General features: G+C 41.1%; 1 protein-coding gene across 1 annotated transcript in view; it reads left to right on the top strand.

Annotated features, from left to right (window-relative positions):
- The window catches only part of frem1b (Fras1 related extracellular matrix 1b), a 112763-nt gene that overhangs the window by 38526 nt on the left and 51936 nt on the right, over nucleotides 1-22301 (top strand). Inside the window, exons 14-18 of the mRNA XM_085775261.1 lie at nucleotides 2169-2336; nucleotides 3976-4184; nucleotides 8881-8974; nucleotides 10222-10474; nucleotides 14169-14366. Of these exons, the coding sequence (XP_085631387.1) occupies nucleotides 2169-2336; nucleotides 3976-4184; nucleotides 8881-8974; nucleotides 10222-10474; nucleotides 14169-14366 (922 nt within the window). The remainder of the gene's footprint in view (nucleotides 1-2168; nucleotides 2337-3975; nucleotides 4185-8880; nucleotides 8975-10221; nucleotides 10475-14168; nucleotides 14367-22301) is intronic.

Here is a 22301-nt window from a genome sequence, read left to right as displayed (position 1 = left end):
TGCTTGAAGCTTCTGTTGCTTCGGTTGCTTCGGTTGCTTGAAGCTTCTGTTGCTTCTGTTGCTTGAAGCTTCTGTTGCTTCGGTTGCTTCGGTTGGTTTGGTTGCTTGAAGCTTCTGTTGCTTCTGTTGCTTCTGTTGCTTGAAGCTTCTGTTGCTTCTGTTGCTTCTGTTGCTTCGGTTGGTTTGGTTGCTTGAAGCTTCTGTTGCTTCTGTTGCTTGAAGCTTCTGTTGCTTCTGTTGCTTCGGTTGGTTTGGTTGCTTGAAGCTTCTGTTGCTTCGGTTGCTTGAAGCTTCTGTTGCTTCTGTTGCTTCGGTTGGTTTGGTTGCTTCGGTTGCTTCGGTTGCTTGAAGCTTCTGTTGCTTCGGTTGCTTGAAGCTTCTGTTGCTTCTGTTGCTTCCGGTTGCTTGAAGAGGGCCCGGGCGGGGATTGAACCCACACCTCCCGGGTAAGAGTCACGCGTGCTTGCCAGTCACCCAAAGGGACATCCCCTTGGCCAAGTAGCCAGGGCACATGATCAATTGGAGGCATAGTGACAGGACCACCACTGTCACTCTTCTGTTGCTTCTGTTGCTTCTGTTGCTTCTGTTGCTTCTGTGCTGTTTTCACTGTTTGCTGAAGTTTAGGCTTCGTTCCAGGCTTTTGAACTCGTAAGTCACGACTTACAAGTTTGTAGCGTTCCAGACAACCCGTAACTCGTGTTTTTCCAACCTGTTACCCGGTTGCAGGTCGACTCTGCATGATTTGTTCAGACTGTTTCAGATTTCTATTGTATCCTTGCACACTTTTTATTGCAAGTCCCACTGTCTTCTATTTTTCGATTGTATCTGTCGTATTTATTGTTTCTGACTGTGATTATTAGCTATTACCTTCCATTAGGACCAAGGGGGCAGTTGTGGGTCTGAGAAGTGAAGCTCACTTCCGCGTTCAAAAAACTGCAATCCCCTCGGCTTCCTCTGGGGGCTGGTGTCAGAAGGGAGCATTCCCCATAGACCCCCATGTTAAAATCGCCGATTTAAAAATGGCGATTAAACATGTTAAAAGCCTGGTGTCAGAACGTTTTTTTGTCTCAATCGATAGTTTCTACCCCCGCACACACTCTGAGGGGGGTGAATTTTTTTTTAACTCTACCGTTTTACTGTTATTAGGTTAAAACTCTGGCCAATTAGGGCGCGGAAACGTTGAGTGACAGGTCCGAGCAGCTCCGTGGACAGCTGCTTGGAGGCCAGTGGGCGGGTTCTCGGCCGGCCAATCCAACATGGCGCTGTTCAGGCCGCCATGTTGGAGTCACAAAAACGACTCCCCAAAACCAATGGGGGACGTCATGGACGCTACGTCCATTCTTTTTACAGTCTATGATTAGGACCTAATGTATCCAGTCACGACAGCTTAGTATTTATTGTATATATTCATTGCTCTTTACCTTTGTATATTGATGCTGTTTCTATTGTTTGTTTTGTTTGTATTTAATATTTGAATTCCTCACACCCAGACGTGTGGGAAAGTGATTGGTTTGTGTCACACAGCCACTCCTATTTAAGATGGCTTCCTGTGCTGGCGCAAACATTTGCTTGAAAAAGGTCTAGCACCGAAACGTTGCAATACATTAAATTCTGCAAGTTGGCCATGTGTGCGGGAACTCTTCTTATTCCGACCTGTTACCTGTGAAACTGCACTAGAACGGCAGTCGAACCCGTAACTTCCAACTCGTACCGGATCGAACTGGTGCGAGTTAAAAACACGAGTTACGGGTTGCCATGAGTTAGTTTTTATTTTCTCAGAGGTGGAGACGAGAAAGAGAGAAAAACAACTGGAGATTTAAAAAACAGTCATCGAACAAACTCTTTGTGTTGATCATATAAAGTATAAAAACAGAAAAACAGAACAAACTGTCTTCCCCCGTCTCCTCCCTTTTAAATCCAGGTTAAAAACATTTCTCTTTTCATGTGCTTATAGCTGAGCTCTTTTAAGAACTTTAAACTTTATCTATTTTCTTTTATTTTACTTTTATTTGCTCTTGCTTTTAATTCTGTTTTTAGTGTTTTGTTTGTTTTTATTCTGTCTTATGCTTCTTTTTTTAATGTTTTGTCTTTATGTAAAGCACATTGAGTTGCCTTGGTATGAACTGCGCTGTATAAATAAAGATGCCTTGCCTTGCCTTGCCTCGCAGCATGCAGTCAACCACATGAAAGTGGCCTTCATGCCGCCGGTGGAGGACATCGGCCTGGAGCCTCTCTTCGTCCAGTTTGTCTTCTCCGTCAGCGATCACCATGGCGACACCGTCTCCGGCCTCGTCTTCAACATCACCGTGACTCCCGTGGACGACCAGGCGCCAGAGGTCAGAGGTCACACAAACACACACACACACACAGACTCTTTCTACCTGCAGGACGACATCTTGGTTGGTGGATTGAATGAATGAATGAATGTTTTATTTCGATCACAGCATCAAAATTTCAACAAAACAAATTCAAGGTAGTAACAAGTAGGGGAGACTCTCAGCTTTAACTAAACACATTTCAATGTCCACAGTTATATTCTAAAATCAATTTAATTATGAATAAAATCATACTGCGCACTTGTGCCAACCAGCCCCGACAAGGGGTTGGTTGGCACACTTCATGGGGTTGGTTGGCACAATGTCAAAATTAATGGATGAAGCAACCAATATAATAATAAATTGGAAATTTAATTGTAATATATTCAAATTTAAGAAGATAGCATGTATATGCATGCATATATTTGCATGTATAACACTAAAACAGGGCATTTAAGGCCACAAACAAGATAACACGTACACAGAACATTAGGAAGAGTAAATGATTCAAGCTTTTTTTTTTTTTTAAAGAGAAAATATTCAAAAAAATTTCAGAAATTCAGAATTTATTCTTAAATATAGCATATCACCTCTTTGTATTTTTATTTCTTTCCATCTCACTGTGTTTTAGATTTGCTGTGTGGGGTGGATGCAGATTATTTACATTAAGGCCTATATAGAATCACTGGAATTACAGTATTGGCATATACAGGCTTTGTGGCCCATTTCACTGCATAAGTCATGAGCCCATTTCTTCACTCAGTGCACTGAATTGTATGAAATTATGTTTAATCACATTTAATATATGTATACTGCATGTTGGGGTTGGTTTGTGTGTGCCAACCAACCCCGACATGAGTGTGCCAACCAACCCCGACCAAAACAAACCCACTTTTGTGAATATATGATGTTGCCCAGGTAACATCACTCATCAAAGACTTTCAAGTTTCATATCAAATTGAAGCTGACTCCTATCTCTACAAACTGGAAGTAACACATTTCCAATATCTTTATCCAAAGCAATTTTATAACACTTTAAGTGTGGGGGGCAATTTTTTACTTTTGGTACTAAAAAACAGATTTTTTGCCCTCAGCAAAAAAGTGAGTCATTTTCAGATGTTTTAACAAACTAGATAAGTGCAGCTCAAACAGATGATCATTTTGATGTCACATTTGTGAGTCTGTGACCAACAGGAGGCCAGAAAACAGGGGTGTGCCAACCAACCCCTGTAGCCAACCAACCCCGGCCTCCCCTACTATATAGCTGGTCGAAAATGGTTGCGGCTGAAGCAAAGCTTCTAGCTGCCGGACCCTCGTTTCTCATTTCATTACAAAAACCATAAGCAGTCTGATCGGAATGGCGCATGGCGCATACACACATACACACATACATACAGTACATATACCTACACAGTACGTCCCTCACCGACCATCCTATATCCACAAACCTTCACAACTCAAAAACAAAACAGGTTGAAATTTCCTAGGTTACATTACACAACAATATCAATCCTCAACTACAAACATACGCTAAAAAACAGTCAGAAACAAACAAGAAAACTTCATGTTTGTTGCAAAATTAAGTTAATTATTTCCCTTTGTTGCTCTCAACATTTTCAATTTTGTACTTTTCAACTGCTTGACTGCTGTGCCTCCTCAGGCCTTCTCCAACCTGCTGCGGGTGGAGGAGGGTGGCGCGGCGCTGCTGACGGAGGAGCAGCTGCTGGTCCGGGACCGCGACAGCAGCGAGGCGGCGCTGAGCGTGGAGCTGCAGCGGACGCCGCGGCACGGCCGCGTGGAGCTGCAGGGCCGAGCGCTGCTGCAGGGAGACCGCTTCAGTCTGCTGGACCTCAGAGGACTCAGAGTCAGGTTAACAACCATCTAACATTATGTAACGTTACCACACATGAAGCAAATACTCTGGACTACTTTCTCTTCTGAAATCCCTCCGCCCAGCAGCCGTGTCTGGAATGTAGTTCCGCATTGCATGAATTTCCCTCTAAAACAACTCTGTGTGGTAACGTTGTGTTATTATCTCATAGCGTGGTGAATGTGCAGCTCACAACATGCACTGCAAAAACTCAAAATCTTACCAAGAATATTTATCCTATTTCTAGTCAAAATGTCATTTCTAGTCAAAACAAATCTCATTCTACTTAAAATCAGACTCATCACATAAAAAGCAGCTTGTTTTTAGACACTTTTTACTTCTTTCAAGCAGATTTTTACTTGAAATAAGTAGAAAAATCTGATAGTGGAGCAAGTTTTTCTTTCTTATTACAAGCACAAAAAACTTGCTTTGACTGGCAGATTTTTCTACTTATTTCAAGTGAAAATTAGTTTGAAACAAGTGAAAACGATCTAAAAACAAGTTCATTCTAGGTGATGAGTCTTATTTTAAGTGGAAAGAGATTAGTTTTGACTAGAAATGAGACATTTTGATAAGAAATAAGACAAATACTCTTGGAAAGATTTTGAGTTTTTGCAGTGTGTCCACCAGAGCGTTGTGGAGTTGTTGGATTGTGTATTTGATGAGTTTGATGAGGGAAACCAAAGAATCCCATAATGAGCCTCCGTAGCGTAGCTCTGAGCAGCTCACGGCTCTGCTCCGCCGTTCTAAAAACAGCTTGCACCGACAATTAAAGGTAACGAACCTACTGCTAGGACTATAGGGATTATGGTGAGAGGAGGATCTGACTAAATGTTGAACTGTCCCTTTAAGTGACCTGTAACTAGACACGGACATGAGGAGGTGACTCTGATGGTACTGGTGGAGAAATGGTCCAGTTGCATCATGGGAAATGAAGGCACTATCAATCAACCAGATTCTATGTATAAATAAACCTTTCAGGTCAATGGAGAGACGTTCAAAGTGATTTCAGTTTGAACAGAATAAAACAACAAGATTAGAGGTGAAATCAAGACGACTTGGAGACTAATGCACACGAAGGATCAAGAATACAAATGGGAAGTGTGTTTCTGCAGTGGACAGAAAATCTTCACTCTAGAATCAGTTTCAGAGAGTAAAAACACCAGTTTCCTGTGGAGCCATTTCCCTGACATTAAAAGTTGGCATTGTAATAAAAGTTGTATTGACACTGAAACAAGTATTGGCATTGAAAAATGTTGGAACACAGGCATAAAAAATACAATATATTATTTATTATTTGGATTTTTTAAAAATATATTCAGGGCTCCAGACTAACTTTTTTGACTAGGAGCACAGTGGCCCCTAACTTAAAATTTTAGGAGCGCAAACAGAAAATTTAGGGGCGCACACCGAAATCGACTTGCAAAGTAAATTTTCACTGTATTACTGATAAATACTTTGATAAATGCAGAAACTATAATGTTTAGACACACACCCTGTGGTAAACTCATCCAAGAACAGACCCACAGACCCCCCCCCCCACCCCCACCCTGGGGGACAAGGTGCCTGTGTAGGACAGCCCCTGTAGTTTGGCCTCTTTGGCTGTTGACCCTGATTGAGCCACATGTGCACAGACTCCTTGGCATCAAACTCGTCGACCCCCCCCCCCTCCTCCCCCTCCTCCCCGCCGCACGGCCAAAAAAAAAGGAAAAAAAAATCTATCGATCAACAATCATCAACAATCAATAATCATTTCCGTTTGGGAGCCTCTGTGCAGCGCTGTTCTGCAATGCGAGTCAACCTGCTTCGTTGCCTTGTGACGATTTGAGTACCGCTGCTGAGAGCGCGAGCATATTATGGGATGTTTAAGGTTTGTAGCGAGCCGTTGGAAGAAAAAAAAACATCGCGACCGGGTGATGTTCAGCACACACACACACGTGCAGGTCGCCGGTCTGTGTGTCTCCTGCTGTTTCACACGGAGCTGCGCTGTGGAAAGACGTCTGCTCCGCTCTGAGGTGTAGAGAAGAGAAACACACGCTTCTTTTCACACAGTAGCCAATCACAGTGGTCATTAAAAAAAAAAAAAAATCGGGGCAAATTTACTGGTCGCACATGCGCGAGTAGATGAAAAATTTACTCGCATTGTATCAAATTTTAGTCACAAAATGCGACCATTTAGTCGCAGTCTGGAGCCCTGTTATTATCATGTAGTTTTCAATGTCAGTCTTCAGATTTCTTCTTCATGTCCATCTTTTTCAGTGTGTTTTTTTACACTGCATTTTCCCCCCAGTCTCACTGGTTTTCAGTTTCAATTTTTTTTTTTCTCTTTCAATGTTCTTTTTTTCAATGCCAAGTGACTGTCAGGGTTTTGTCGTGGAGGGGAGGGTCTGAGGGGAGGGGCTAGGGACGCATGGAGAAGAAATCTGAAGACTGACATTGAAAACTACATGATAATATATTTTTTTTAAATCCAAATTAAATATTGTATTGTTTTTTACGCCTGTGTTCCAACATTTTTCAATGCCGATACTTGTTTCAGTGTCAATACAACTTTTATTACAATGCCAAATTTTATTTTCAGTGCCAAAAATGTTTATTACAATGCCAAATTCTGTTTTCAATGCAAACTTTTAATGTCAGGGAAATAGCTCCATAGTTTCCCAGTTTTAGATGAAGTCTGTGTGCATCACTTGTTTAACAAACAGAGACTTATCGACTCGTACCACGGAGCGGATGTGGGTTCGTTCGGCTCGTTGGCTGCAGTTACACGGAGACCAAACACGATCAAAAGCTTGTGTGAATATTACAGAGCAGCGACGCTAATGAGACGGTTCCACACTGGGTTTCCATGACGACTCGGAGCAGACACGTAAACACTGGCTCCTCTGTAAACTGTTAGTCTGCGCCGGCTTTGATCCGACCGCGTGTTTACAGAGCCGCTGATCCACGAACATAAACCGAGACCTCAGAGGAAACACGCGGCTTCTTTATGTGGTCGGCTGTTGAAGCGTTTGGTCTCGGTGCTTTTTGGCTCTTTCATCCGTTGTGACTCGGTTCATTCTCAGGGAATCTGTCTCTTTGTATCTTTGTTTGTTCAAAAACTTTATTTAAATCTATTGTACTGGGTGACGACGGTTCCTCGTTTGTCTGAACGTGGAGGGTGTTGATTATAGTCTACTTGCCAACAATGAGTACCCGGAAATGTTGAGTACCCCAAAGTTTTATGTTAGAAATATATAGTATGGGTCTCCAGTATTCAGAAACTGCCGGATGCTAACTTATATATATTGGGCAATTAGCACAATTGACATAATTAGCATAAATTAGCATAGTTGCCTATATGGGCAATATTTCAGCAAAATTGACTTGGCTGATCTGGACAATATTGGAGTGGTTTTAGGGGTTATTGATGATGCTGAATCCATTTCTGACATTTTCAAAATTCAAAATGGCTGTCTAAACCGGAAGGGACCAGATGAAATCCATCAAAATCGGCCCACTGGCGGTTTAAATCTGGTCACTACCGGTTTAGACAGCCATTTTGAATTTTGAAAATGTCAGAAATGGATTCAGCATCATCAATAACCCCTAAAACCACTCCAATATTGCCCAGATCAGCCAAGTCAATTTTGTTGAAATATTGCCCATATAGGAAATTATGCTAATTTATGCTAATTATGGCAATTGTGCTAATTGCCCAATATATATAAATTAGCATCCGGCAGTTTCTGAATACTGGGGACCCATACTATCTATTTCTAACATAAAACTTTGGGGTACTCAACATTTCCGGGTTCACAATGGGGCCCTATGGGCTGGCAAGTAGACTATTAGAAGTTCATAACTGAAGCTCCTGAGGAGACTCATAATTTAACTTAAACATAAAACTCATTATTTAATAAATCTCAGTAACTCAAGGCTGATTTCAACATAACAGGAACATAATTAATAACTAACAACTATATGACACAGTTTAACTCAAATGTGACTACGGCTAAAATGAAATGACGACATTTTATATCCAAAAGTGACATCATAGTATTGATGGTTAATCGTAGTTTAATTTTTCTCTTTTTTTATTCACTGTGTTCGTGGTTTACTTTGCTTCTTTTGATTTATCTCTAGATTGTTTTAGTTTCATCTCCGATTGTTCTGACTTGTTCTCAGCTCGTCGTTCTTTTATGTTATTTTTATTAGTTTATTTCATAGGGACAGTGCACCACTAATCAACAGAGTTAAAAAGAAAAACTGTAAGTGGGCCAGAGTTAGCCAACAAGGCTAGTTTTCCTCCGTTGTCCCTGGCCAGATGTTAAAGGCAACCTAAAAGACAAAAAAAGGGGCAACAATTAAGTACTTTCAAAACACAACTTACATAACAATCTACCTAGTAAAAGTAAAAGCTCCTAATAACAAGTAAAACAGGTAAGAAGTCTGACATACATACATCATAACAAAAGCTCATGGCATGCAGACATAACATGCAGAAAGTACAGCTAGAAACACATGCAAGTAGCACACAGAGCTAAAACATTAGCACAAACAATATCAGACATTAGAAGGCAGGACATGAAATGGCATTAGGCAAGAAAACAAAAGCTAACAAACAAGCAAACAAACAGGAAAAAAAACAAAAACAAAACAGGATTTTTAATAACAAGCATTGAAGTTTGACTGACAGAGCGACCGTGTTGACAGGTACATCCACGACGACTCGGAGACGACGGAGGACGAGGTCGGTCTGAAGGTGACGGACGGTCTCAACTCAGCTGCCGTGGTGCTGCCCATACAGGTGAGTCTCAGAAACCAGAAACCAGCAGAAACCAGGTGAGAACCAGGTGAGAGACTGAGATACGAGCAGGCGCCGCCCCTCCCAATTTGAGCTGAACCATGTGTCTATTTATTACATCAAATTAAAAAACAGAAGCTGGCCCACAACATGTAAAAAAAAAACATGTTTCTATGACCCAAACACTACTCAAATAAACAACTAGACATCAAACTTCATGAAGCAGCTCTGTGTGGACCCAGTCGCCACATTTCTGGCTCGTATACGACTGTACATTATGCAAAACACATTCAGCCACCGCTCATATGAAAGAGATAGGAACGACACATAGCAGCCGCGGCTACACAGCGGCTAACACAGAAGCTAACAGTTACACAGCAGCAGGCAGAGGGAGAAGACTAAAACCAGCAAAGTCCAGCAAACACAGACTCTGCTTGGCCAAAACATGGTCGTACATTTCCTCTTACCTTTGCTGTTTGGCCGTGAAAAGTTTGTTTTAAGGGTAAATCCACAATATTTCCAGTTCGAACTTTGACCGGTGTTACATCTAAATCGGTCCGGGCGGCTTTAGGAGCGGTGGGGAACCTTTGTGAGCCAGTATAGTACTGTCAATCACATCCACGTGGGTATATAGCCTCGTTCTATTGGCTCTAACGGTTCGAATGAGCTGTCAATCACTCGAATCAACCAATCCGCTGCAGAGATAATGTCCATACATTGTACAGTCATGTGATAAGAGGTTTTGAGCTTTAGCAGCATCATTCTGAAGGACACTCATCTAAAATAGGATTTTTTGGGGGGCGAATATTAATTTTATAAATTGTTTTCTGTGTGCCATCTTCATTTACTCTTCACCAGTAACACATATACTGAAATTTACACATCTCAGCAATTTCTAGTTTTTTTCCCTTTACTATGACACCAAAAGTAAAAGACCTTGTGGTTGCAGAGTCATTTTATTATGAATTTTCGAGAAAAGGCCGAAAAAATAGGCTGGTTTTTAACAATTTGCCTGTTTGTATAGGGTCTGGGTATGGAAAGGGAATGGTTGGCAATAAAACAAGGCGGATATTGCAATTCTAATCACTGTCATGGTTCATTCTCGATGCACTTTTTTGGCTTTTTTTTCTGTCCTCTCTTCGTGTGTGCAAAACCCATGTGGAATACAGCCCAGCTACAACTACCAGGTGTTCCTCAGACCTGGACCTCACTGTGTGTGTGTTGTGTGGTTGTGTTGTGTGGTTGTGTAGATCGTCCCGATGAACGACGAGCCGCCCCAGCTGGGTGGGGGTCTGTGGGCGGAGCTGAGCTGCGAGGAGGGGGGCCGGGTCCAGGTGACGGTGGACTACCTGTCGGCCACCGACCGCGACAGCGACGACTCCAGACTCAGCTACATGTTGGCACGCAGCCCGGGCCGAGGAGAGCTGCAGAGGGACGGACTGACGGTGGACCGGTTCTCCCAGCAGGACCTGCTGCAGGGACACGTCTACTACACACACACAGGTCAGTTTAGTTTAGTTTAGTTTAGTTTAGTTTAGTTTAGTCTAGTTTAGTTTAGTTTAGTTTAGTTTAGTTTAGTTTAGTTTAGTTTAGTTTAGTTTAGTTTAGTTTAGTTTAGTTTAGTTTAGTTTAGTTTAGTTTAGTTTAGTTTAGTTTTAGTTTAGTTTAGTTTAGTTTAGTTTAGTTTAGTTTAGTTTAGTTTAGTTTAGTTTAGTTTAGTTTAGTTTAGTTTAGTTTAGTTTAGTGACTGACGGTGGACCGGTTCTCCCAGCAGGACCTGCTGCAGGGACACGTCTACTACGCACACACAGGTCAGTTTAGTTTAGTTTAGTTTAGTTTAGTTTAGTTTAGTCTAGTTTAGTTTAGTTTAGTTTAGTTTAGTTTAGTTTAGTTTAGTTTAGTTTTAGTTTAGTTTAGTTTAGTTTAGTTTAGTTTAGTTTAGTTTAGTTTAGTTTAGTTTTAGTTTAGTTTAGTTTAGTTTAGTTTAGTTTAGTTTAGTTTAGTTTAGTTTAGTTTAGTTTAGTTTAGTTTAGTTTAGTTTAGTTTAGTTTAGTGACTGACGGTGGACCGGTTCTCCCAGCAGGACCTGCTGCAGGGACACGTCTACTACGCACACACAGGTCAGTTTAGTTTAGTTTAGTTTAGTTTAGTTAGTTTAGTTTAGTTTAGTTTAGTTTAGTTTAGTTTAGTTTAGTTTAGTTTAGTGACGGTGGACCGGTTCTCCCAGCAGGACCTGCTGCAGGGACACGTCTACTACACACACACAGGTCAGGACGGGACACTTAGTTTAGTTTAGTTTAGTTTAGTTTAGTTTAGTTTAGTTAGTTTAGTTTAGTTTAGTTTAGTTTAGTTTAGTTTAGTTTAGTTTAGTTTAGTTTAGTTTAGTGACGGTGGACCGGTTCTCCCAGCAGGACCTGCTGCAGGGACACGTCTACTACACACACACAGGTCAGGACGGGACACTTAGTTTAGTTTAGTTTAGTTTAGTTTAGTTTAGTTTAGTTAGTTTAGTTTAGTTTAGTTTAGTTTAGTTTAGTTTAGTTTAGTTTAGTTTAGTTTAGTTTAGTGACGGTGGACCGGTTCTCCCAGCAGGACCTGCTGCAGGGACACGTCTACTACACACACACAGGTCAGGACGGGACACTTAGTCTAGTTTAGTTTAGTTTAGTTTAGTTAGTTTAGTTTAGTTTAGTATTAGTTTAGTTTAGTGACTGACGGTGGACCGGTTCTCCCAGCAGGACCTGCTGCAGGGACACGTCTACTACGCACACACAGGTCAGTTTAGTTTAGTTTAGTTTAGTTTAGTTTAGTTTAGTTTAGTTTAGTTTAGTTTAGTTTAGTTTAGTTTAGTTTAGTTTAGTTTAGTATTAGTTTAGTTTAGTGACTGACGGTGGACCGGTTCTCCCAGCAGGACCTGCTGCAGGGACACGTCTACTACGCACACACAGGTCAGTTTAGTTTAGTTTAGTTTAGTTTAGTTTAGTTTAGTTTAGTTTAGTTTAGTATTAGTTTAGTTTAGTGACGGTGGACCGGTTCTCCCAGCAGGACCTGCTGCAGGGACACGTCTACTACGCACACACAGGTCAGTTTAGTTTAGTCTAGTTTAGTTTAGTTTAGTTTAGTTTAGTTTAGTTTAGTTTAGTTTAGTTAGTTTAGTTTAGTTTAGTTTAGTTTAGTTTAGTTTAGTTTAGTTTTAGTTTAGTTTAGTTTTAGTTTATTTCAGACATGTTAAAAGAAATAAAACATAATACAGAAATGGACAGACATAACAAATAAAAACTTTGCAAAGACAACATATGAATAAAATAAAATAAAATAAATAAATAAAATAATTGAAAATAAAGATAATTTGATTTTTTTTGTTTTTGTTTTTTCATATCCGAAAAGGAGTGGGAAGAAGTAAAACTTATTTACTCCCACCCCTTATTCATAAATTATCTATCAAGTTATCTAGTCATTAGTCTATACAGTAAATTAATTTATGAGTTATTTAACTGGATTTATTCTAATATATTATTATATTTAAATACATATATATTTATTCTAACATATGATTACTAATCTTTATCTCTCTATATAGTCATATACTGTACATATAAAACATATACAAACACATTCATACATACAAAGACAAACTGAAAGTAACACAAATAAACTAAGTGGGTAAATAATAGCCAAATAAATAATAATAAGCAGCTTGTGGTTGTCAGACACCCTCATTTCTGTACATTCTCGTTGCACCTGATCGGCTCACCTGGTGCTTATATGTTCTTATGGATCATCACTTCAAAACTAGAAAGCATTTCTTACCCGGGAGGTGTGGGTTCAATCCCCGCCCGGGCCCTCTTCACCTTGCCACAAAAGCACGTAAGGATGTGACATGACTGAGACAGGAATGGAAATCCTAGAATGACATGAGTTCTACATTGTGATAAATCAAAGCTGTTTCAATGATAGCTGAAACTCTTGTGAACATTTTACAAGTTGAATCAAGTGTGTAGCTAAAAGTAAGTTAAAGTAGTGAAATCTCAAAGAGGCTGAAGTTTTAAAGACTGTTGTGACTCGTTGCAACGTGATGATGTGGCCAAAATCATGAGTGTGGAGTGTAATTTGTGGTGTTGGGGACAGTTTAAAGAGAAAAGTTCCAGTCGCTTTTTTTCCTCTCTCTGACTCTAATGATGACGTCATCCACTCTCGCCTCTGCTTATAAACACTAAACACTCATTGAAAAAACAAGTGTGAAATGCTCTTGTGCTTTGAAAAGTTTTAACAGTGATAGAAATTAGTTGAATACTGGGTGAAAACTTAAGAAGTTTGTCTACAGTTTAGAAGTTGAATGAAGTCTGTAGCTCAAACTATGTAGAAGTTGTTGAAGTTGAAAGTTGTATTTAGAGTCTGAAAGGACAGAAATGGGACAGAAAAAGCTAAATATTTGTAAAAGTATAAATAGTACGAAAGACTAAAGTAGCAGCAATAATCTCCAGGAAAAGCTGCACGTTTTGAGATATGAGTTGTAGTTGAAATAGCACATGTATGTAAAAATACAGAGCTTAAAATGGCTGTTAGGAGGTTTTATTGGACTGTTAACGTCTCGGTTTCCATTAGTTCTACTTCCTGTCTGTCGCCTTGATCAAACGTATTGATGATTATTGATTTGAAGCATCACATTCCGTCACATTTCATTTCATTTCATTTCTTTATTAATTGAATTGGGACAGTGCACATTTATCAACACTGACGCATTAAGCATCAGTGTAAATGTGCCGGACTTAGCACAACTGCTAAATTTCAGCCGCAGGTTTCTAAAAAACATAAACACAGAAGACTTTAAAACCTTGTGATGACAAGTCATACAATGGACAATTACAAGACAGAACACAGACTGACAATATCAAGGCAAAACAGACGCAGACAAACAAAATAAGAACAGACAATTTTAACCCACAGTTAAAGAACAATATACCATACATGCCCCGGGAACAGACATCAGATTAAACAGTATTTAAGCTATATGAGTACATGTCTGATTTGTTTTTAACCAATGTTTGAGCTTTTTTTTAAAGAGTAAGTAGTTGTCACAGTTTCTGATGTGTGGTGGTAACTTGTTCCTCTTACAGAAACAACCATTTGACTAAATCTTGTTCTACGCCTCGGTACATTACAATCATGTTGTCTTGTTCCCGCTCCGTGTGTCCAGGAGGAGAGGTGGGACCTGAGCCCGTGTTCGACACCGTCACCCTCATCATCTCCGACGGCGAGGCCGGAGGAGGCGCCGAGAGCTGTTGCCACGGAGACGCCCCGCCCCCGCCCGTCCCGCTGCACGGCACGCTGCCCGTGTACGACCTGAACGTCACCATCCGGCCCGTCAACAACAAGGCGCCCGTGGTCCGTCTGGGTGAGTCCAGAGTCCAGAGCTAACACTGCAAAAACTCTAAATCTTATTTCTAGTCAAAACAAATCTCATTCTACTTAAAATAAGACTCATCACATTAAAAGTAGCTTGTTTTTAGACACTTTTTACTTCTTTCAAGCAGATTTTCACTTGAAATAAGTAGAAAAATCTGATAGTGGAGCAAGTTTTTCTTCCTTATTACAAACACAAAAAACTTGCTTTCACTGGCAGATTTTTCTACTTATTTCAAGTGAAAATTAGTTTGAAACAAGTGAAAATGATCTAAAAACAAGTTCATTTTTAGGTGATGAGTCTTATTTTAAGTGGAAAGAGATTAGTTTTGACTAGAAATGAGACATTTTGATAAGAAATAAGACAAATATTCTTGGAAAGATTTTGAGTTTTTGCAGTGAAGTTACTAAAGTTACCTAGTAAATAAAAGGTTTAAAGGGACAACAAGGAGTTTCTCCAGCGGCAGAACGAAAAATTCCGCGACTATAAAATAAAAAAGTCTGATATTAATGTGGATGAATCTCCGTTACCACTTGTTAATGGTCCATTTTAGATAAATCTATGGTTTTGTCTCTATGGTTATTTTGTTATTATTAGTGGTGGTGGAAATGCTGGGCGAGCCGACCAGCGTTTCTTTACTTTCGGTTTCGTGGCGAGTCATGAGAATAACGCCGCCGTATGAATCTCCGTTTATGGTGGGAACTACGACGGTATGTGATCGTCTTCCAACCTCTGACTTTAATTCTTGATGAATGAAAACATGAGTCTGTCTTTCACGGTGCGGAGGCTCATAAATGTAGTGAGAAAACACTTCACTTTAACAAAACTCCTTGTTGTCCCTTTAATAAGATGGTTTTCCTCCTCAGCAGCAACTCGAGCTGCAGAAACATCTCAATAAGACACAGATGAATACTGGAGCTTCCCCAAGAGAGTGTGCATGTGTGTGTGTGTGTGCATGTGTGTGTGTGTGTGTGTGTGTGTGTGTGTGTGTATGTATGTGTGTGTGTGTGTGTGTGTGCTTGTCGATGCCAACACCTCCTGGTCTTGGCTGCTGACAATCCTCTTAAAGCAGCAGAGCAGCTCTGACCCCGACGACACGCCATCACCTATCAGTCCAACACACACTCTGCACAGGGGGGGGCATGTTCACACACACACACACACACACACACACACACACACACACACACACACACACTCAGACTCTCTCTCCTGGGGAGGGCGATAGTTCTGGCTGCAGTCGGAGCCAAGAAGAGGGATTGGAGGAATCTGTGGTTATCAATGGAGACCAGTGACCACAGGGACTCACACTGGGATGGCTGAGACGGTGTGTGTGTGTGTGTGTGTGTGTGTGTGTGTGTGTGTGTGTGTGTGAAGTGTTTTTGTTTACACGCTGAGCCCCTCGATCTGCTCCAACGTTCAAAACGTCTTAATTTCCTATAAAAGAGACAGAAAGCCTCATGTGTCTCTCAGAAACATGAGATCATTTTCACAGAAGAAATGAGACGTTTCTGTTCTGCTGCTGTGTTCAGTCTAAGTTTGTGGTAAACATCTTTTTTAAACACATAAAACTTTAAAATAAATGTTACTATCCGTCGTCACATTTAGAGCCCGTCCACACAGAAACAGGTTTCATTGATCTGCATACGGTTTTTTATCTTTTCTGTGTTTCTCCAGATATGGAGTTTTGGTGTTTTCTGTTTCCTTCTCTGGTTCTGGTGTTGATGTGTGTATGTACACTGCAAAAACTCAAAATCTCACCAAGAATATTTGTCTTATTTCTTGTCAAAATGTCTCATTTCTAGTCAAAACTAATCTCTTTCCACTTAACCAACACGTTCTCACTCCCAGTGCGTCAACCCCCTGACGAACGGTCACTGTCCCTCCTCGTCACATGCCTGACTCATTAGGTACCCGTTTTTCGTCATGAGGTGACGAGCGGGGATTTCAATTCATTCCAATGCAACCCCCTTCGCGGCAATATGTGACGCTCAGAGTAAAGTGATCCAGCCGACCGGACGCGGCGCTGAACGACGCACTGAGCTGAAAAACTTTTTTTCCCCTTTGAAGCTTTATTGAACCTGGTGTGTCTGACATAGCTTTCATCCAAGCCGTCATTTTGGTTATTATTTATTTACTGATCTCGGCGTTGGTGCAGAATAATAAACAAACAAACAAACAAACAAACAAATAAATTACATCCTTGTCGGAAGACCAGACGGGGTGGGGATGTGTAATAAATAAATAAAGAAATAAATATTTTTGTCCCGTGCGTAATTGTCAAGATCCGCATTTCGATTAAACTCGCCTTTCTTCTTTTGTACGAGTTGTTGGACGACTGCATTTTCATTTCATTGACTTATTTCCCTGTCCTAAGTCATGTTTATGGATACACAGTTGAACATATTGTCATTTTACCCTCGGCATTTTCCCCTCACTTTGCTGAATATCTGTTGATTCATGTCATAAACACGTTTTGTTCATTAAAAATATGTGGTGTTTATTAAAAATATGTTGTTCATTCAAATCGGTTGTTGTTCATTGCAGAACAATAGAATATTAATACGGTGATTTATATACAGATATTGATCGCGCAGTGTGACCACAATCACTACGCACGGAGGCGTGAGGGACATTTGAAACAGCTGTATCAATCGTCCCTGCAGCGACTACTGACACTTCAACCTGTTTTGCCTCTAAACTTCAAAACTATGACATTGCATAGTTTAGGACCTGTTTATGTACGAATTCATCTGTTGTTAGGTCATATTATTATTGCATGAAACACACAATACAACTTTTGATCACAAAAAAACTACCGCACGTAACATTTTACTTTCCGTAGTAAAAAAAACAGGTTCGCGCTAATAACTTTTGAATGGCGTGACGTAATTTCACAAGCTTTCCCAGGATTGGTCGGTGTTGAGTGCTGAACTAGAGGATGTGACGTCATTGCAACGGCGCCACCATAGACTGCGACACTGCCATCTACGGCGTCTGGACGGAACTACAACACCTTAACAGTGTGTTTGTGATCATGAGGAGTGGAAATTAAGCCATGTTGATTTAATTCAACAGCATGTGAATAAACAGTGAGGAATCAGAACAGTTAGACAGCTCTTTTTCAACAAAGTCCAAATAATTCAAGTAACTCAAGTCATATAGGCCTTTTTTTTTTTTAATTGCAGAAAACAACATTTCTCCCCCCTTCTCCCTCCTCCCGCCCAGGAACCTTAGTTTATAATATAGTGTAGAATGAACCCGTCCACTGTAGTAATGTTTATGCACAACTGCACCATTTTAGCCAGCTCCTTTATTTCTGGTTTTACATTGGACAAACTGATTAAGGCTCCATTTTCAGGAGACACAGCTATTCTTTAATAACTTCCACATTCGTTGGGTTACGTTCAGAGGTTTATCAGGGCAGGGCCTAGGGTCATCCAGTGTTAGCAATTACAGACCCATCTGACCTTCACAGGGGTCACAGGTCAACTTTTCATGTGAAATTTGACGATTTTTGCTATCAATTCAGGCATAAAACACCAATACTTGGAGCTGGGAAGCTGAAATCTTTAGATTCTAGTCCAGACCTTGGAGCAGATTGACGGTGCCAAATATCAGAGCTCTGCTCCACTCGGAAGTGTCCAAAATGGCCAAAAAGCAGTGTTCATTTCTAATCCCCCATTGTGTACAAGACTAAATTCAACAGATAGTCTTTAATAACTTCCACATGCTTTGAGCTGGAAGTCTGAAAGTTTCAGGGTTTTGTCAGGGGCCTAGGGCCACCCATTATCTGCAATTTCAGACCAATCCCACATTCAGAAGGGGTCAAAGGTCAAGGTTTAGTGTGAAATTTGACGATTTTTGCTATCAATTCAGGCATAAAACACCAATACTTTGAGCTGGGAAGCTGAAATCTTTAGATTCTAGTCCAGACCTTGGAGCAGATTGAAGATCAGAGCTGTGCTCCACTCAGAAGTGTCCAAAATGGCCATGGTAAGTGTCAAAGGTCACAGGGGTCAAACATCAAAGTTAATCCTAACAAAACACACACGCTTTAAGTAATCATCATGAAATTTAGATGAGTTGTATATCAGAGAGTCCTCTATCATTATATTGTATTCCCATTGCTCTGGGGGCCACGGGGGGCCCCTGGGGGCCACTTCGCTTTCCCATGCTCTCACAGATTTGGGTGTCGGGTCAGTGGATAAGGGCCTCACAATGAGTCCACAGGCCAAGTTTCAAGTGATTCGGTTGGTTTCTATGGAAACAGCGGCCTCCTGGAGACAGAGGAATGCGGCTGTTTGAAGCCCCGCCTCTCGAAAAGTAATGGCTCAATCAGGACCGAACGCACATCAACGCGTTCGTCTTGGGCCCCCGGAACCACTGATATCAAATTCAGAACTGTACGACTTTTAGAAATATATTTCATCCATTTCAGCTTTTCTGACTCAGAAGGTCTCTCAGGCATTAAGTCTGAGAGGCTCTGAATCTGAAAAGCTGAAATGGATGAAATATATTTCTAAAAGTCGTACAGTTCTGAATTTGATATCAGTGGTTCCGGGGGCCCAAGACGAACGCGTTGATGTGCGTTCGGTCCTGATTGAGCCATTACTTTTCGAGAGGCGGGGCTTCAAACAGCCGCATTCCTCTGTCTCCAGGAGGCCGCTGTTTCCATAGAAACCAACCGAATCACTTGAAACTTGGCCTGTGGACTCATTGTGAGGCCCTTATCCACTGACCCGACACCCAAATCTGTGAGAGCATGGGAAAGCGAAGTGGCCCCCAGGGGCCCCCCGTGGCCCCCGAGCAATGGGAATACAATATAATGATAGAGGACTCTCTGATATACAACTCATCTAAATTTCATGATGATTACTTAAAGCGTGTGTGTTTTGTTAGGATTAACTTTGATGTTTGACCCCTGTGACCTTTGACACTTACCATGGCCATTTTGGACACTTCTGAGTGGAGCACAGCTCTGATCTTCAATCTGCTCCAAGGTCTGGACTAGAATCTAAAGATTTCAGCTTCCCAGCTCCAAGTATTGGTGTTTTATGCCTGAATTGATAGCAAAAATCGTCAAATTTCACATGAAAAGTTGACCTGTGACCCCTGTGAAGGTCAGATGGGTCTGTAATTGCTAACACTGGATGACCCTAGGCCCTGCCCTGATAAACCTCTGAACGTAACCCAACGAATGTGGAAGTTATTAAAGAATAGCTGTGTCTCCTGAAAATGGAGCCTTAATCAGTTTGTCCAATGTAAAACCAGAAATAAAGGAGCTGGCTAAAATGGTGCAGTTGTGCATAAACATTACTACAGTGGACGGGTTCATTCTACACTATATTATAAACTAAGGTTCCTGGGCGGGAGGAGGGAGAAGGGGGGAGAAATGTTGTTTTCTGCAATTAAAAAAAAAAAGGCCTATATGACTTGAGTTACTTGAATTATTTGGACTTTGTTGAAAAAGAGCTGTCTAACTGTTCTGATTCCTCACTGTTTATTCACATGCTGTTGAATTAAATCAACATGGCTTAATTTCCACTCCTCATGATCACAAACACACTGTTAAGGTGTTGTAGTTCCGTCCAGACGCCGTAGATGGCAGTGTCGCAGTCTATGGTGGCGCCGTTGCAATGACGTCACATCCTCTAGTTCAGCACTCAACACCGACCAATCCTGGGAAAGCTTGTGAAATTACGTCACGCCATTCAAAAGTTATTAGCGCGAACCTGTTTTTTTTACTACGGAAAGTAAAATGTTACGTGCGGTAGTTTTTTTGTGATCAGTTGTATTGTGTGTTTCATGCAATAATAATATGACCTAACAACAGATGAATTCGTACATAAACAGGTCCTAAACTATGCAATGTCATAGTTTTGAAGTTTAGAGGCAAAACAGGTTGAAGTGTCAGTAGTCGCTGCAGGGACGATTGATACAGCTGTTTCAAATGTCCCTCACGCCTCCGTGCGTAGTGATTGTGGTCACACTGCGCGATCAATATCTGTATATAAATCACCGTATTAATATTCTATTGTTCTGCAATGAACAACAACCGATTTGAATGAACAACATATTTTTAATAAACACCACATATTTTTAATGAACAAAACGTGTTTATGACATGAATCAACAGATATTCAGCAAAGTGAGGGGAAAATGCCGAGGGTAAAATGACAATATGTTCAACTGTGTATCCATAAACATGACTTAGGACAGGGAAATAAGTCAATGAAATGAAAATGCAGTCGTCCAACAACTCGTACAAAAGAAGAAAGGCGAGTTTAATCGAAATGCGGATCTTGACAATTACGCACGGGACAAAAATATTTATTTATTTATTTATTTATTACACACCCCCACCCCGTCTGGTCTTCCGACAAGGATGTAATTTATTTATTTGTTTGTTTGTTTGTTTATTTATTATTCTGCACCAACACCAAGATCAGTAAATAAATAATAACCAAAATGACGGCTTGGATGAAAGCTATGTCAGACACACCAGGTTCAATAAAGCTTCAAAGGGGAAAAAAAGTTTTTCAGCTCAGTGCGTCGTTCAGCGCCGCGTCCGGTCGGCTGGATCACTTTACTCTGAGCGTCACATATTGCCGCGAAGGGGGTTGCATTGGAATGAATTGAAATCCCCGCTCGTCACCTCATGACGAAAAACGGGTACCTAATGAGTCAGGCATGTGACGAGGAGGGACAGTGACCGTTCGTCAGGGGGTTGACGCACTGGGAGTGAGAACGTGTTGACTTAACATAAGACTCATCACCTAAAAATGAACACATGGGGATCTAACCAGCTACTTTCTCGCATGAAAACATATTAAAACGTAATAGTCTCCTCGTCGCTCCAGAAAAGCACTCTTGTTGTCGCCGCCATTTTGTTACGTAACGTATCTATGGTAACGGTTACGTCAGCTGGCTGAGCAGCTTTCAGATATCGGGGTACGGTGTTAACATGCTCCAGTATCCTGGTTTCTTTCAGAGTTCTCCGGGCAGCAAAATCTGGATATGAGCTTATCCCAATTTCTGGAATCGGGAAATGGTGTTTACATGCGCAAACACAAAAACAGGGTACTTAAAAAACCTGATTAAAACCGGGATACTGAAGTGCATGTAAACGCAGTCACTGTCGGGTTTCAAAAGGCTTCTTGGTGTTTACAATTACATGGCCGTGCACAACCGGGCTATTGCTAATATTCTGGTTGAAGAGTTACTGACTGCATGTAAACACAGTCAATGTTGGTGGTTACAGCACATACGTGTTTTTATTAGTTTAATATGAAGTCACCAGTCACACTAAAATCACAACATCTGTTCATATTGTTGCAGTTCTGCTGCTGTTGCAGCTCAGACCCTCCAGCCTGAGTGGTGGTGAAACATCTTTGTTGGATTGTCGGTCTGAGTTTGTAAAGTTTGTAAACGACTGTGGAGGAGAAACTCAACTTTTGATTTGAGTTAAATTGTTAAAGTGGAAGTTTCTGCAGCCAGTGAAGCTGAAGTTTCACCTTTAAGACAGATGACGTGTGTGTGGTGTGTGTGTGTGTGAGCGACTGTGTGTGTGCCGAGGCCCGACTCTCATTGTTTGCATGTTGCATTGTGGGTGATTTGTGTGTTGTTGTTGGCCGCGCTAACGAGGTTGGCACTGATGTGTTTAAAGTGAAATCTGCCTTTTGTCTGCTGCTATTGGCTGAGATTACCGTTGTCCTGTGTGTGTGTGTGTGTGTGTGTGTGTGGACAGCGGACAATGAGCGCCTTTAACAAAACAAAAGAGAGAAGAAGCGCTTCGCTCCTCCACAATAGCCAACGTGTAGTAGCCGCCTCGCTAGCCGGATTACTGCAGCGGCCTAATCCTGCAGCTAGCGCACATCCATCCATCCATCCATCCATCCATCCATCCATCCATCCATTCATTCA

This window comes from Trachurus japonicus, chromosome 4 (genome assembly GCF_045865225.1).
Source record: "Trachurus japonicus isolate A0001 chromosome 4, Traja_1.0".
Classification (NCBI taxonomy): domain Eukaryota; kingdom Metazoa; phylum Chordata; class Actinopteri; order Carangiformes; family Carangidae; genus Trachurus; species Trachurus japonicus.
Note: the sequence above shows the minus strand (reverse complement) of the source record. Positions and strands in the feature narration are given on the sequence as shown.